The sequence below is a fragment of the Argopecten irradians genome, chromosome 4, assembly GCF_041381155.1.
Source record: "Argopecten irradians isolate NY chromosome 4, Ai_NY, whole genome shotgun sequence".
Classification (NCBI taxonomy): Eukaryota; Metazoa; Mollusca; class Bivalvia; order Pectinida; family Pectinidae; genus Argopecten; species Argopecten irradians.
Window position 1 is genome coordinate 41,975,294 of NC_091137.1, and position 18,881 is coordinate 41,994,174.

At 33.8% G+C, this 18,881-nt stretch overlaps 1 protein-coding gene across 3 annotated transcripts; it reads right to left on the reverse strand.

Moving 5' to 3' along the window:
* Window positions 1–1,576: 1,576 nt before the first annotated feature.
* LOC138321712 (UPAR/Ly6 domain-containing protein qvr-like) lies at window positions 1,577–18,787 on the reverse strand. Of its 3 annotated transcripts, none has more exons than XM_069265617.1 (4): window positions 18,173–18,787; window positions 13,310–13,458; window positions 5,579–5,719; window positions 1,577–3,771 (listed from the first exon to the last, which is right to left on the reverse strand). In XM_069265617.1, exons 2-4 carry the CDS (start codon window positions 13,383–13,385, stop codon window positions 3,557–3,559), a joined length of 432 nt encoding a protein of 143 aa, XP_069121718.1. In that variant the 5' UTR covers window positions 13,386–13,458; window positions 18,173–18,787; the 3' UTR covers window positions 1,577–3,556. The 3 variants fall into 3 exon arrangements, with proteins under 3 accessions (XP_069121718.1, XP_069121719.1, XP_069121717.1); XM_069265618.1 differs by lacking the exon at window positions 18,173–18,787 and adding an exon at window positions 15,869–16,006; XM_069265616.1 differs by lacking the exon at window positions 18,173–18,787 and adding an exon at window positions 11,814–11,952 and having other exon boundaries at window positions 13,310–13,453.
* Window positions 18,788–18,881: the final 94 nt, after the last annotated feature.

Genomic DNA, 18,881 nt, shown 5'->3' on the forward strand with positions numbered 1-18,881 from the left:
CTTATGAATCCTTAATAAGGTCAAGGAAGGCCAAAATGAGTTATAGGGACATTGTATTACTACATTACTACCAGTGATATTCAAGTTGTTTGAGATGATAGATTCAAATAGAATTAACTCTGTTTTAATAAATCAAAAACAATTTATGTAGTCTGTGTATATCTTTTAATTTGCAGAAATGTATTAATTATGATTTAGAACACAATTCCAGAATGTTTTTGTAGCATTTTTAGACAGCATTAAGACGTTTGATACTGTATGACACGCCGACCTGCTTTACACAGTTCATGAAATGGGGCTTACAGACAAAGTTTGGCTTCTCTTTAGGAAATGTTTACCAATGTTGAGAGTTGTGCAATGGATATCGATTTGATATCCAAAAGTGTTTTAATGTGGAGAGGAATTTTACACGAAGGTCGCTCAATGCCAAAATGTTTCTGGTTTTCATCAATGATCTATTAAACGAAATAGAAAGATATGGTAAAGGAACATTGATAATTGATTTAAAAGTTTTAAAATTATCAAAGTCTGCAAGACATGCATGCTCAACATATGTGAAAATCATTGTCGGAAGTGGTTCAACTAAAGGTAATTTTGATAATTAGTAATTTTATGGTGTTTTCAAATAAATGCACACAATGTAACGTATGTGATACTTTCCTCTACAGTTGTATTCTACCAGTAGTTAAAGAAATAAAACACGTTGGTATATTATTAATTAAAATCACTGTAAACTAATATTGTATAAGGTTAACATTAAATTATATATTGACGTTAGAAAATTATTGTTTGTAAGACGAATTATTGCCATGGGTTGCAGGTTTTTAATACACAAAAAACAATGGCGAAAACTTGTTTATGAAAATGGATCATGGTTAGAACATATGTCAATTGATAGAAATTTTATTAGATTCAAATGTATTCACCCTAAACCTAGTTTCGATTTCTTTGGAAACTCGCCGTAAAGATACCACCAGTATCCATACACATTGTATTGTGAATGTTTGTGTAAACTCGCGAATATCAAATCCTAAAATGGAAATATTTCAATATTGTGGAATGTTTTTTAAAGATCATGTAACCCATATTGCATTACATTGTGATAAAAATAACGAAATTCTTGATGAATACTGGCGTTTTTAATAAATAACTTTGCAACAGTATTCATGCCATCGCTTCAGAATTAATCAGAAATTGACTTATGAATACTTTGTTGGAAAAATAATATTCGATTTTTTAGAAATAACGATTTAGAGGATTTAGATGACGAAATATCAAATTTTGTGTTGATTTTTTTAGAATAGGGTATTTATTGTTACTATTAATTTCAACTAATTTCTAATGGGACGTGAACTTGAACATAATTTCTTAATATGGATTGATGTTTTTTTAATGCTTTTATGTTAAATCTCATTCTTTATCTACTCATCCAATTTTGAGAAAATTAAGAGAATAATTTATATTTATTTACAATAAAGCCTGCATTATACGTATATGAAACTTTTCTAATCTAAAAAAACATTTTGCTTTAATGTTAAAAACAAGAGAGATTGAAATGACAACAACAACTTTAAGCTTAACATGAACAAACGTGATTTATTCGTTGTAATTTATGAATTCCACCAACAAATTTTACAGCATTTTACTTTCATGGTATTTCATACATACCAATCTACGGACGAAGATTGGGGTCAAACGAAATGCATTTATATACAAATGATAAACTAGTACATCATCGAAACTAATGCTTGTGTTACAATATCACAGAGTGTTTCAACATGATGATTAATAGTCCCCAAAGACAGGCTCTCCTCTTCAATTTCAACAATATTTCATGTATCAATCTCTAATGGTCGGCAGGTGTCCATTGACTCTGTAGGTCATCGATTGAACTGTAGGCCATCCATTGACCCTGTAGGTAAAGTAATATTATCTCCCTTGGACAGTCATCACTGTATTCTATAATAATCTTTTAGATTACTGCCCCGCGACGAATGGCATTATACTCGAGGAAATCTAAAAAATAATTCATATGCCACAAATCTTTGTCAAGAGCAAAGCTTTATCGTTCAGATACGTTGTATCCTTTTGGCACAGATGGATTAAGAAATCAACTACATTCAAACCAATCCAAAAGGAGTAAATAAGCTTAATGCAACAAATAGTACATTGTGACACATATTTAAAATGTACCAAACATATCTTAAACGTATTTGAACAATTTGCTTTAGGTACATTTGGAACAGTCGGTGCAGTTTTATTGAGCTATTTTCATAGTAGCCCGAGATACTCTGGCCCTGACACCAGACTTAGACATTATGACAGATAGACGTCTGGTTTAGCCTAAACCACGACTGACAAATTACAGTCTATATGGCATAACTTTAACTAGAATGTGCGTTTAACTCAATATTTTAACGATGAAAATATGAATTTGTTATTATCAAACTATATTCAGGCGAATGGACAGTACAAAATTAGTATTTACACTTAATGATTTACTTTACATGCATTTCCACTGCAATCAGTGAGATTTCATCGTTGGGACCTTCTTATGTTGCATAGGAGGATTAAAATAAGACATTTCATGGTATATACATATAATATAAAATTTTACCAGTGTTTCTACACGAGGTATACTTGGCAAATACTTGAAATAACTTGAACCTTAAGCTTTAAATTGGATTGGCAACTTTTCGCATGCAAATAAATACATATGTTTAAATTCGGGTATACTTTAGGTCTTACAATGAATTATTCATTAATTATTACCTGGAAACATATCGGACCTGACGTTCATTATGCAGCAAGCATGTGGTAAACTGGACATACGAATAAACTAATATCACGGATATTTACACGTATAACCATATCAATTCATGACATTATTTTCTGCAATTAAATCATGCATATATTAATTACAGAAAAGAAAATATCTTACTATATTTATTCAAAGGAAAAATTGAGAAATGTATATATGATTATCATACCCATTCCTCAGATTTTCTCTTTTACTTACATCAGCATCATCGTATATACGTTTTAGGCCTATATTATTACACACAGTAATGTCCAAAAAGAATAACTACTTAATATAACTCTTTATATAAAGTTTCTTCAATCTACTCTATACCCTCATTTTCCTTTACCAATCCTAGAACTAATTATGATAAAATTTATCTTTGGAACTGTATAAAACTGAAATTCGACAGAGGTCTAGTATACCTAGCACCATTTCACTGATTCTAGAGAAGCATTTGAGAACTAAGTGATGGTATCTTACCATCACAATATCCATTCTTCAATATATACATATCAAAATATTTTGTCTAAAGCTATTAACTAGAATTGGATAAGGGAGATAACTCCGGAAGACGTTAATGGTTAGACTATGTGGTTTCAAAAAGGAAGACAACTCTTTCAGGCAAGAATCGTAAACCAATTAGTCACTAAAATCCACAAGTAGTAGAATGGTACCGTCAGAAAATGGAATAACACGCAATACACACTATCACAATCGTTCTGGTACAGTGGCGGTTTCCCTGACACAATGACGTCATCGGAACCATGGTAACCATTGCCGAAATGATATGAGCGCACACAGCGCTGCAGAGAGGAGCGAGAAATTGAGTGAGGGGGCACTGTTACACAGGTGTTTCCCGCACATACACAGGTATCCATTACCATCACTCTCTGTCCGACACACTCCATCGATCTTCATAATGTTCAAAGTCATTCGAGCGGAACAGGTCCTCTCCAGCATCCGTACATCTGTGAAACGGAATTATAAAATTAACAGATAAATCAATCTAAATTAATATATTTGGAAATTCTATCTTGAGAACTTACATATATGTGTCAATCAATGAATACATTTTGAAATAATGAATAATATCATAGAAAAAAATCAAAACGATCCACGTAGACGAACGAACATTCAGTCAACTGCTACAAAATATCGTGAGATAGCTATGCCTACCAACTATTCACTTGGATATAGATAAAAAAAATCTGGGATGTAGAAATCAAGTTGTGCTGTTTTGATATGGATGCAAATCTTACTTTTTTGAATGAAATACAGATAGTAACAACTCCTCGGAATATGACGGATCATGGAAGATATAAATGTATCTTGTAGATGACGTTCACAGTGGGAATTAGGCTAAGTGTCAAGTGTATCATCCCAGTATCCAACATAGAGTCTTCCTAACCCCACATCAAGTACAGAGTGTGGTATATATCGACAACCCGTTACAAATCTTTCTGGTATGAGTTTGCAAAATCTAAATTACATTTCAAACTGGTATGAGTTTGCAAAATCTAAATTACATTTCAAACTTTATTACCAATTAGTTCCATAATCGATTCTCACTCGATTCTCACAGTCATGTAAAGACAAATCTAGATTGAATTGAGAAATAAAAAAAGATGGGGCACTATACAAAACACGCTGTTTGAAGAAGGGAGAAGACCAATATTATTAATGCCTGATGAGACATAGGGTTATAGGGCACTTTCGGAAACCTACGTTAAATGATAGCGATGGATCTCCGACGATGAGTAAATATATGTAAAAATAAAATGCATTTCTTCTGCTGTATTGATTGCGTCGTGATATTTGTTACATAAGTCATGAGGAAATTTGGTTCTTTCCTAATGCGTACGAAACTGAACACATGCAGTGATGTCAACATGTTACCAATTTGAAACAAATAACATTTGAAGAAGTTTTCGTAAATTATTAACAGATTAGCTTCCAAAAGCCTACTTCATAACCAACCATAATTTATACACACTACATGTACTGGAGAAGGATATGCAATGAAGCAATATGGAAAATCGACTTATGTTTGATAATATATTAATCTCAGTCGAAAACCCTTCAAATGTTTTGATTATATTGAGTTTACGTCAATAACTTTCAGATATGATGCCAGAGAAATAGAATAAGAAATTATAATGATAGCAAAACAGAACTATTTACTTCTGATAAAAAGAATAAATAGGTAAAAGATGTTATCATGTTAACTTAATAATGTTTAATTATTTCTAAACATTCTAATACATGTATATTGTTTACAATGAATCACTAGCACAATTTTATGAATGACTATTTTTCCTTGAACTATTAAAGTCATAAAAGAAACTTTAAGCTGAACTAACGTACGATACAATTAACAAGGTACGTTTATAAGTATCCAGCCAAGGTTTCTCCATGCAATTGCCCTCTAGAGTGATGCACTTAGCCAACGTTGCTCAAGCAGATCAGCACCGAACCGAACAAGTTAGGGTACTTTCCATTGCCCCACTCTACAACTCCCATCACGGCTTCTTCGTTAGACCGAAAATGACGTATACTATTTCAAATTTGGGAATAGGATGATGTTTCAAGAGGATAGGTCAAGCGAATATGTAGTATATGGTATTTATTCATAACACCTTCACCCTACAACATTCATCGCAACTTTGCAAGTGTGAGGCCAACTCTCGCGTTGTCTAGTTGCAGTAAAAGACTTCCGGAGAGTTACCTCGTAGGTTTTCACTGATGGAAATTCTCAGAAACAAGAAGCGCACTTACTGTTGATATAACGAGTCCATTTGATACACACGCCGTGGATGCATTCCTCCTTTGTGGCAGCTGTGTTTGTCTTCTCGTCAAACGGATCCGAGCACGTGCTGTTGTTTTCCACACCGACACAGTGGTAACATAATATTGGCCCTGAAACAAGTATATCATAAAATTGTAACATAATATTGGCCCTGAAACAAGTATATCATAAAAAGTAACATAAAATTGGCCCTGAAACAAGTATATCATAAAACAGAAACATAAAATTGGCCCTGAAACACGTATATCATAAAGTGGTAAAATAATATAGGCCCTGTAACAAGTATATCATAAAATTGTAACATAATATTGGCCCTGTAACAAGTATATCATAAAATAGAAACATAAAATTTGCCCTGAAACACGTATATCAGAAAGTGGTAAAATAATATTGGCCCTGTCAAGTATAGCATAAAGTGTTAAATAATAATATGAAATGGTAACATAATATTGACCCTGTAACATGTATACCATAAAATGGTAACATACTATTGTATATTGGTCCTGAAATAATTAGTGGTAACGATATTGGCATGTAACAAGTATATCATGAAGTGGTAATATAATATTGGCCCTGTAACAAGTATACCATAAAATGGTTACATAATATTGGCCATGTAACTAGCATATCATAAAGTAGAAACATAATATTGACCATGTAACAAGTATAGCAAAACAAGATATCATAATATTGGTCAAGAAAGATGTACATTTGTATATCATATAATTGTAACATATATTGGCCGTGTAACGGGCATTTCATAAAGTGGTGACATAATATTGGCCATGTAATACGTGTATCACAATATTGGACGTATCATAAAGCTGTAACAAAACACAATCCGTGTAACAAGTGTATCATAAAGGTCAAGTATGAATACATATTGACCTAGTACAGAGAACATCAGACAATGTTATATAACAGTTAGCAGTGGCCCTGTACCATGTACACCAGGCAGTGTTAATATTGGCCCTGTACCGAGTATATTAGACAGGTTTAATACAAATAGTCTATCATACAGATCATTTGTAGTCACATACTATTTTCCCATGTAAAGGAAAGGGAACTTTATAAAGATAACAAAAAAATATAGTGTTGCGGGGTCCAAATGTTTTCAAATAAAAGGTGCATTCCGCTTGGTTTTATAATTTGTATTTTGATTGAGGAAGACGTTAATGTTTGAATGCACTTCCTTCCTCTTCTGGTGCTGGGTTTGTTGGTTTAATAGTTGGCCAGAGACGAACATCAATGTATTTGATATCAAAAGAGTTAGAGCGAACGTTATCTGACACCTGCTACTTCACTGTGCAGTAAGCTTTCCTAACTTTTTATCTCACCGGGAAAGTTCTATCGTTGTATAAATACATATGATGTACGGATGATATTAACTCTGTACCAAGAATCCTTTTCATTGCGTCACGACGTACGTTTTCTTACATTTGAAAATTTCAATGAACATGAATTGAAAATTTGTTGCCGTGGATACCAAAAGAAACGCCGTATGTGTATATCATAAATCATTGATGGTACTTGTTTTTTTTTAGGAATGACACATATATTATAACCAATGTTTTCCATGGTCTCAAATGTTTATTCATTGACTATCAGTTTTATACTATATATGTTAAGTAATTCTTTTCTACAATGATGTTTGTCGTTGTACTTAACTCATTCAAACTGGAAACTCATATTTCAGTACATATTTCATATATTTCAGTCTACATGTATATGCAGAGTCCAAATGTGTCTTTAAGGGTGTTCAATGATTATATGTATTTTTATGCTATGTAAATATATATAAAGTCTTTGGTCTGACTTTCCTTTGTTTACATTTTTCTGAGTAATAGTCTTGTACCCAAAGATTTATTTATAAATGGATAGTAACGACGGTTTAATTTATCTCTCATGTTTACGCTTGTTAACTGGAGGTTAAACTAAAACACACAAAAATTCGAGAACGACATTTATTTTTCGCAAGGCACCTAGAGAACCCTCCTATCTCCAGGAATCTGTGGCATTAAGACTGGTGACTGAGGCTTCTTTTTTTATTCTAATGAGGTAATTAGATAACCAAACAAAGTTATAGTAAGATATAAAGACAGCCACGATGAATGCTTAAAACCTCGCTAGCGTATCATAAACTACACCATACTACTTTGAGCTAGAGGCAACCCTATTGAAAGGCTTCTGTACATATCAGCCAACTTCAAACGCACAAAGTCTAGCAGAATATTTTAATGTCTTGATTTCTTTTGAACAGAGAGACCTGTGTCTATGCACACAATTTTAATGTTTTTGAATCTCCCTAACTATCAATAGGAACCAAAAACATTTATTATTTTTATTGTGTACTTGAAAATAAAGAGCACATCCTGGTGGATGATCCAGGTGCTTATAATGTTTATTTAGTAAGTACATTGTTTGTTTCTTTTCCTGACGTATGTGATTACTAATGCAGAGATCGTTCAAAACATATTAAAGATGATGGTTCATGAACGCTACATGAGAGTTTTATGGTCGGTATTGTGATAAATCAGAACATACTTTGTTTTCAGTTTAGATATGAGGTCTAAGATCTTGTTAGATTATGTCCAGTTTCCTTAACGTAACCATCGTGTGTTCTAGAATTTCATGACGAATTATAAATAGATAGAATAAATGCAAACACTTTAGTTAATGACATTTGGTATACTTCGATATGTTATAATTATTCATAACCTTTTCTATGTAAACACAAATAAATAAGTTGGCACTTAGTTGGTTTTCATATTTTATTACCGATGTGTTATTGAACTTATTTTTCAAACGAATCCACATAAAACAGGCACACACTAAAATAGTTCAAAGGGTTTGTGTACAAAGAGGTATAAAGAACGAATTGATGCCAAAGAGAAAAAATTCAAGCGGATTAAATGCATGGAGCCTAAATTGAAGGTCAGTAAAGACCTTTGAGACTCATAGACAACACTGTGCAGTAACTCCGTCAAGGCAGTCTCTTTTAAGGTTTAACCAACATACAGACAAAAGGGAAATATCCAACACAGCCTGCTTCTACTCCTCAAGTGGTAATACATAGGTTTCTAAATGAAAGGCCAGGAATTATGCATTGCAAGTTTATGTTCCTTTTGAATTGAAACGGTTTGTAAAAAAAAATACACATGTACACCCTCTAGACTTCCTTGGTTCGACTTCTTTCTCTTTTCATAATATTAAGTATATAAGAGATTCTTCCCATTATCACGATATTCCTGTACGTGTCCTGGTGCCTTCAGTTTACCACGATCAGGGTATATAATATTATTAAACATTATAAATCTGTATTTTTTCGACATGCGCAATGACACTGTTGTTTATTTATCTTTGATTGACCAAGGTTGTCATTAATTTTGTAAAAGATGCTTACTTTTTTTCGGGTTATTTGCCAATCCTAGCGTGAGTTCTTTTAATAATCTATAGTATTAAAACATTTAAAGTTAGATATGTGTTCAAATTAAAGGTTATTATCATGTCGTTTGCTATTTTGACAGGCGAGTACGGTACTCGCTATGAGTAAACACTAGTAACTAGCTCTTTATAAAATGATAAACGCTTATCATTCGACCCGTAGATTATATAAAACGACCTTGTTGATAGTTTGCCCTATGCATATCTATAGAAAACCATGAATTTTTATTACAGTTCCTCTTTACTCTTTGACGTCATCATTATCAAGCACGAGTAGGTAACAGAGTGATCAAACCAATGCTTTTTATATAACATTGTGTGTGTGATGTTCATAAAGGAAAATATAGACCCAAGGTATTTAGCAGTCACTTAAAGCAGAAATCTATCAGGTTTTCGTCAAAGTATTTACAATAACAAATTAAAACCTAGATAAAGGTATAAAGGTTTTATTGTCCACGGTAGAATAACATCTTTTTAACTTTAGATCCATATAAGGGTAGAGTCGGGGTTTTTTTTTTTTTTTTTTTTTTGCGGGTGAAAATTTTGATTTTTTTTCCATTAAACCAGAAAACATTATTTAAACTTATCAGAGATTTGCAAACTTGAAAGCATATTCAATACGATTTACTAATCAAATCGAATTATTTCACAGAACAAATTTTCTCTACAAAACAATTTCCGTACAAAACGTCATCCTCTCGGAAATAACCTGCAATTTAAAAGTTACTAGGGTATGCTTATATAAAATGTATTTGATACTTTGAAGGCAATTTTAGAAAAAAAATGACACTTGTATGCTTATACGCATTTTAAAAACACGCAATGGCATGTAACAGAGACATTAAACTATAAACATATTAAGAATAATAAAACGCCTAAATTACATTGACCTATGTCGATATATTAAGGGTAAAAATAAATATAATTAATTATGAAAATTCTGATAAGCATGGCGACGCAGGTTTTGTACTTGATGTGTATACATTGTTATATAGATATGGAAGGTATGATAATTACCTGAAATCTATACAGAAAATTACAATGAGTATATGATATTAAATCGTTTGTCATCGTTTATAAATAGATTTATATACCCAGGGACTAACTAAACGTTCAGCTGAGTGTGAAATAGCATTCCGTGTCTACAGCAATAATGTAAATCTGATTAAATCCTTATCTAAATTTCACCGCGTCTTAATGAAAAGCAGTATATGGAATGAGATTTAGATCTAGGCTAATCAGATTATAACACAATGACGAACATTTAACCGACATAAAATGCCAAGCACACGAGTACGACTGTGTTGATCTAGATTTTTACAAGGCTCACAACAATTGGGCATGTTTTACTCAATTGGTATATCAAGGGATCGAAAGTTCCTAAAATCGAATCGAGATTTATCTAAATCGTAAAATTTGTTCTGGCGAAACTTTTTTTGTTTGATTTAGTCTACTAAGTTGTTACGGAGAACATGTGTCGAAAAGGGCAATGCAATATTCGTACGCCAACGTTGGAGACAAGTAAAAAGAACAATATATCTAGGGACATGTTACTTATAACGACTTAAGTGCACTCTTCCGTCATCAAACATGGGTTTTATTTTGTGTCCCAATAAAATCATAAACACATAACACCGAATAAACAATGAATTGCATGAAATAATGCCGACGTTTGAAAAGTCAACAGAGCATGATGTTTTCACGAAGGAAAACAGTGTTTTGACATTTGAGTACACAGATTTCCGGTGCAGATTAATCTGATTCCGAAAGGGTTTTAAGTTCACATTTCTTTACAGCATTACATGTAGCTATGATACCAAATTATTATACATACACTGTCGTATGGGATTACAAGCCCGTGAGGTACAATATTATAATTCCATATGGTACAAAATTATTGTATGATATATGCTATTAGACACCCTGTTAAATGACATTCTCGATCCCTGTAATATGACATTAGCGACCCCTGGGATATGATATAATATAAGAGACCCCCTGTGATATGACATTAGATACCCCTGTGATAAGACATTGGCGACCCCTGTGATATGACATTAGATACTCTTGTAATATGGCATTACATACCCAAGTGATTCGGCATTAGATACCCCTATGGCACATTAGTCACGCGTGATAAAAAAATTAGAGAAATCTTTGATATAACATTAGTAACACCTGTAATAACATATAAGATACCCCTGTGATATGAAATAAGATACCCCTGTGTCATGACAGATACCCATGTGATATGACATAAGAGACCCCTGTGTCGTGACAAAAGAGATCCCTGTGTCGTGACATAAGATACCCCTGTGATATGACATAAGAGGCCCCTGTGATATGCAATAAGAGACCCATATGTCATATCACATGGGTACCTAATGTCATGACATAAGGGACCCCTGTGATATGATATTAGCGATCCCTGTGATATGACATTAGATACCCCTGTGATATGACATTAGCGACCCCTGTGATATGACATTAGATACCCCTGTTATATGACATAAGAGACCCCTGTAATATGACATAAGATACCACTGTGATATGACATTAGATACCCCTGTAATATGACATAAGAGACCGCTGTAATATGACATAAGATACCCCTGTTATATGACATAAAAGACCCCTGTAATATGACATAAGATACCCCTGTGATATGACATTAGAGACCCATGTGATATGATGTTAGAGACCCATGTGATATGACATAAAAGACCCCTGTAATTTGACATATGAGACCACTGTACTTACCCGAGAGGTCACTCTGAGATGTGACACCCTGTAAACAACACACTAACAACACTATCCAGTGTCTTGTCAGTCGAAAAGGGGTAGGGCAGGTGACGTCACGTGGCATGATGTGAGTGAGGGGGTAGGCGGGGGTCTTGAACTTCAAAAAGAAATAGTGTCTCATTATCATAATGTATTTGTTAATCAAGGAACGTGCAGATTTTCATGGAATGGCATTCGGCATGCAATGTTGATATTTTTAGGCACTGGCGTCATATCTATATAATTTCAGCAAGTAAAAAAAACCTGTCAGTACGATACGATGGTAATAAAAGTGACAAAGAAATAAAAATACAAAATAGACAAAATGGATAAATAAGAAATAAAAACGAAATACAATGAAAAAATAAGGAAACAATTAAGAAATAAAAATAAACAAATAAATAACGTCAAATGAAAGGTTTTTTTTTCTGATATCCATATATAAAAGAATTTACGAGATAAGCATGATATTGCATGCACCTTTGTACAGCATTATGGTAAACATAAAGAAGCTGGGTTTATTGAAAACTTTTTGAAAGATGTCATCAAGAACGCCATATGTCGTAATTCTTGAAGAAACTGAGCACAGAAAATACTATAGCACTTTTTATTGGCAATGCTCTGTGATGCTACGGCTATTACATTGTATGTACAAAAAAGTTCAATGTTTACAAGATTGTTCTACCTATGGAGAGGAGATAGAGTGTGGATTTGGTAGGTGGTTGCATTCTTGCTGGAATTGAACAAAGGGGGAAGCGGTGAGACATGGAGGTGAGAGGAGCAGGTTGAGCCGAAATGGGTATAAAACTATATAAAACATGATTGTTAGCAAAGTCATCACAACTTGTTAGTCTTATTCACAAAAGCAGAAATTAAAGATGCTCCACCGCCCACAGAGTATAATGATATTACTCATTTGAACAATAATTGGTGTTTAATCGTGTATATATATGCCTAATTAACACAAAAAATAATATAAAATAATTTATTTCGCCTTTGGTGCATGCGCAATCAGTACTTCATGCCATATAGGATATAGTGTCACGGAATTTTTTCGGGATGCAATTAATCCTTTTTCATATTTTTAACTTTAATTAAAATGAGAAGCCTAAACTTTTCAATGGTGGAAATGGTGTAAAGTAAGTAACTTTTGTAACTGAAGAAAAATACTAAATCGTCTGCTCCTGTTTTTATAGTGAAAAAATACCATTTGTCAGCGGTGGAGCATCTTTAATATATGAATGTGCTTGTCTATGCCACTTAAAAGTAATGGTTAGTTTCAGTATTAAAAACCAGATATGACTTATACTGCAGAGGTTAATATTACGTCATAAGAAATCATTAATGACCGAAACATTTTAATATATGAAAATGAGTTATGATTTTTTATAACTTTTATGAATGAATATGCAAATTAATATCTAGGGACCGCCCCTTTTTAGTGATGGAGTGTGATTGACATGTGATGACGATACCTGATAAGTCGTCCTGAGCGAGGATCCCGGTAAGGCAGCTCAACACTACGGCGATCCAATGGAGGTGGGGTATCATAGCAACACTAAAGTTAGACCCTACTGGTCTACTCTTCTAGACCCTCACAGATCCGCCTCTACCACTGTCAAATCTAGAAAGATAAAATAAAACCATTTTATAGTGTTATGCAAATACTACTAAATACTGTTAATATCACCTGTCTAATAACGTAAAACAATGATAACAAAGTACTCTGGGTTACTTTCCTGTATATGGCAGGTTTTTATTTGGGTACTCCGATTTTCCTCCACCAATATACCTGATAAGCCCTTACATGACGCTGCTAATAGGACGTTAAAGTAATATAATGTAAACAATTATCACATAATACTCTGGGTAACTCAACTAAGTATAGGATAACATAGAACAATGGATACAAAGTACAGTGAGTTATTACCAAATATGGAAGTGCATGAACAGACATTACAAATTACCATTGGTGAAGAATAGGGCATCGTTTTGAGATGATGGGGAACAGTTGGGAGAATAACTGGAGCTATTACAAAATCTCCACGGTTATCACCAGTGGTCCAAATATAACTGGGCCCAATTTCATCAACATTCCTTAACTTTAAGGAATTCCTTCACATGAAATTCCCCATAGGAAAGCACTAAAGAAGTTAAGGAAAAAACTTACGTTAAAGAGCCTTCCTTTACAGAAACTGTAATGCTTTCCCATTGAGAATTTTAAGTTAAGTAATTCCTTAAAGTTAAGGATGTTCATGAATGGGCCCTGATGATGTTGACGAACACCTGTGGAATCTATCTATTTTTACATCTCATTGGTTCAAAACTCGTTTAAAACAATATGAAGGGCATTCTTTAGTTGCAATCTCCTATGACAATTATTTTTATCTAGGTTTCTCATTGTTCAGTATGCTATGTTTTTGTGTGCGTTACTCAATCTGTGGTTCAAACGTTCCTAACAAAATCTCATTTGAGAATGTGTCTTGATCCCAATTTTACTTATATTTGTTTGACACGCATAGGACGGTTGCACTTGTAGGCTTCCAGGTTCTACTCTGGTTTTGGTTTTTTTCGTTAATATGTCCACAAATTACTTTAGAATTCCTCAGTTTGGCAGTTTGGAAAATGATTTTGTTATTCATAATGGTGGTATGATTGTACCTGTTGTTATCTTAGCAATTGAACTGTGGAGTGTATGATTTTATTGTAAGAGATGGTAGTTGAAGTGATGAGATGGAGATAAATATAGAATAGGTCTAAATGAGCGTAAAACAAGACGAGAGCGTGGTGTCTGTATAATGCATTTAAAGAATTACATTTTAAAATGATTCCCAATCATCGCGTTATTCAAGTACACGTAGTTTGTATTTATTGTGTTAAAGATGCTCCACCGCTGACAAATGCTATTTTTTTCACTATCAAAAACAGGATCAAACGATTTAATATTTTTCTTCACTTACAAAAGTTACTTACTTTACACCATTACCACCATTGAAAAGTTTGAGCTCCTATTTTTACATAAAGTTAAAAATACAAAAAATAATTAATTGCATCCCGAAAAAAATTCCGTGTCACTATATCCTATATGGAAGGTAATAGTGATTGCGCATGCACCAAAGGCAAAATGAATTATTTCATTATATTTTTCGTGTTAATTAGACAGATATATACACGATTACACGCCAATTATTATTCAAATAATGAATGCCATTTATGCTCTGTCGGCGGTGGAGCATCTTTAAATGTGTGTGTTATTCATTGGTTCTTGATTTGATATGACGTAGCGCAACTTACAGCAAGGTTAAGAATCTTCAACGATATAAACCCATCCAACGACATTATCAAAAGGCTAGTTTAACTTATAAAATGAACTCTCGGGTGTGTCAAGATTTTCTCCATACATATGTTGTATTTAATGACCCTACATTCACATAGACGAACTTAGTCATATTTTCTGTTGTGGTAGAACTATTTATTTAGCAAATATGATAACATAGCCCGCGTATGAAAACAAATAATGACCAATGCAATGTTAACACTTAAAGCTATACTTTAAGGCGGAATGAACAAACCATGAACACCAATTAAAGTGTCATTTAATAACACAGTAGAATGACGGTCAACAACCAGACGGATATACCATATTTACTTACAATAATGATGGGAAGACAAAATCAAAATCGTTGGGACTAATAGAATCTGTCACCCCCAGAAAATCAAACCTAAAAACTGTTACATTTTAAAACAACATACATCTATAACGCATAACGAATGGCAAAATGTATTTGTATCATACCACCGCGGAATGATTTGTGTAAAGGTATTGCTCAAGTTCGGAATGAACGTAATAAATCTCATGTTGATATACAGAAATGTTGATAACAAACTAAACCATACCATACTTACAGTTCGTTCGTATCCTGCTTCTATATAAATGCATTATGCACTGTTATACGCGTACTGATCTTATTTGGAATTAAGTAGATTATTCCTCAAGTAATCTGTTACAAGTGATTAACTATAAATATACTTACTGCCGATTTTCACACTCTGTACTTGAACACTTACAATGAGTGTTATATGATGATTTTCGGATAATTCCACCGAGTAAACACGCCTTGTCTTAAACTACTTAAACTCGTGTCAAAATATTCGTTAAATTTTATTGAGGCTATATAAAAGGTCATGTTAACAATAACACTGATTTTAAAGCAACAAAGTGCATAGAAATGTGTTAAGATATTTCTTTGTGATTTACGGTTTGAGAAACAATGGGCTGGTTAATTCAATAAAACGTTCGTGACTTAGACCCGTATGTCCACTGAACCGTGACCACCAGGATCTAAACTGACCTCGTCATGCAATATTACCTGGTATTTAACATAAGTATTGTGTATGTCTATGCAGGCATTAGTTCGTATTAATAGGTTTGTACCAATTACCGTAATTATCCGACCAATATATCAATCGAGTAGAACTATTACTTTCCTTTACTTATGTTGGCGAAATTCAGCGATATAATTTGTTTGACAGGTAGCTAAGTTATGTCATGGAGAGAGCTGGAAGACGACAGTAGCTGGGGTACTACTTACTTTACAACTGTCAACACAGAGATTGAGGGTTATTAGAAGAATGTTGATACATTCTATTATTGTACCTCAAAACTTGTTTACGGATCTAGAATTAGTGGACATAAATTAACAATTTACAATTCCATTCACCCAATATACTCGATGTGATTTTGATCATCGCTAATTGCGCTAAAACAAAAAAAGGAGGAATCATTGTATACTAGCTCAGTACAATAAACATATCACAGATTTATGAAAGTGTCACAGATGTTTATGAGAACTTAGATTTAAATTCTAGAACATGTTTAAAGTGTCATGATCAAATAGAAGATGAGTTCCATGTTTTATTAAATTGTTCGTTATGCCAGGATGTTAGAAACGACCTATTCTTAAAGGCTGGTAGGATAAATTCTGATTTTTCCAACACTTTGTGATGTTTATGAGAGTGGTGTTATAGATGACGAACAAAACTATCTTGGTCGAAGCTAATACGGGCAATCCATGTCTCTCTTTAGAATATGATTACGTGATGCATATATAATTGTGCATTTTAAGTACATTCACTGTTCAACTGGGCACGAGTTTAGTAACGTTACAAACTCCAATAGAAAAAACCATAATTACATCCGTTACAATGTCAGAGCCTATTAGTGTGTGCATTTATCCTTTGTTATTATTCACAGTTTGTCAATATTCTTCTCAGAATAAAATACCAATTTCTCAATGTTTTGTCTAATTGATGCATGATGATTGGTTAAAAAAAGTGTTGGTATTAATGGATGGAAGATGTTTTGCAGAAGACGACATGATTTAGAAAGAAGAGAGTTGAGTTTGAAAGAAGGGCTATGATTTTAAATGATAATTGATGGTTTTGAAGACTGAGTGGTGACAAGGGATGGTTTTTCAGAAAAAAAAAGTTGATTGATGATGATTTTGGAAAATGAGTGGTGTTTCAAAGTATCAAAGATGTTTTTCAAAGGCGATTGATAATTTCGTTGGACGAGTGGTGGTTTCAAAGGATATGTGATGATTTTGATTGGCAATCGGCGATTTTTGGTATTATAGGATCCTATGCTTCAGAAGCGTTGGGGGATATCAGGGTGATAGTATGGGCTGGAGAGGTATCGTAATTATGGGGTTAACAACGATATAGCATCCATATGTTATAAAGGCATTAGACAACATTGGGTAAATGAGATCTTGTGAGTAACTGACTTTGTGAGACTTACAGTAAGCGTGGTATTTTGTGAGATAACCTGAGATTTTGTGAGATGCAGGATGGAAGCTGGAATTCCTACAATGTGATGGTATGTCAGCTGATATAGGAAATAGTTGTGGATGATGTAAAATGTCATTATTAGCTACAGAAGGTATAAAATGGAACGCGGTATATTGGAGATGGGGTGGGGTTGGTGGGGTGGGGTGGGGTGGGGTGGGTTGGTGGTTGTGGTGGTGGTTGGAGGGGATGCACAAGTTAAGAGAGGTATGTTGATGAGGATGTACAATATACAGTAACCATGTACATTTTAACCGTTTCTTGAAGTATAATTCATATACGCATTCTACTTTATAGGTACACCCCATATCATTTAAATGCGAACTTTATACAATGTAAAACATCAGTGTTGCATGTTGTGCATATATACAACACTTACAGTACTGTTGATAATAAACATATGACAAACATCATATACAAAAGTACAGTTACGTACATCATGGTGTACTGCATGCGGTTGGTAACTATATATTGGTAATACATGTACTTACCCTACAGGAGGGACGGGTCTTCTTCACTCTCAGACGGATTAGGGTATTCCCCTAGTCGGATATCAACAACAGCCACACAGAACTTCACCAAAGTTCACTGGAACACTCCGAAATCTTGAAAATATCGAAACATTTCCACCGGGTGTGGTCTATGATCACTTTATATTGATACACATATGCCAACTATATCTATCTCTACACACACGTACAAATCCACGTCCAGCTTAATTGCACGTATCCATTTCTTACTAATTAGTATAGTATGTGTATATATCTCGTTCAGTAGAGCTCGCGCTGATGCGCGTGCGTGCTTACAGCATGAGATATTCACACGTCCACTTGTATGCAGCTGAGGGTAGGTATAGACCTAAATTTAGATGCCTCTTCTCCTCTGAGCCCCCCACCTCACTCTGACTGGAGCTGTATATATACGGCACAGTGACGCAGGGTTTGTGTGTATACAGTGGTAATATGGTTCGCATTGGGAGTATTTACAATTTAAAGTTTTTACCATGTGTGAAATGAACCGATCAGAATTCAATGTATTCACTGGACTGGTTTACATTCAATGTCTCGCCTAAGCAGTCGGATTCTAAATAACCATGTACATTATAAGTCGTTCACGTTTTTATGTATGCATTGTAAGCTTGAAGCGTTTTTTTTTTTTTTTTTTAAATTTGATAAATATTGTGCAAAGCAATGTAACAAA

Excerpts from the sequence above, each read along its gene's own strand:
- LOC138321712 (XM_069265616.1), bottom strand. The coding sequence starts at position 11,919 with ATGCCACGTGACGTCACCTGCCCTACCCCTTTTCGACTGACAAGACAC. Across the intron at positions 5,720-11,813 it reads ATCTCAGAGTGACCTCTCGG|GGCCAATATTATGTTACCAC; the intron begins GTAAGTACAGTG and ends TACTTGTTTCAG. Across the intron at positions 3,772-5,578 it reads ATGGACTCGTTATATCAACA|ATGTACGGATGCTGGAGAGG; the intron begins GTAAGTGCGCTT and ends TCCGTTTCACAG.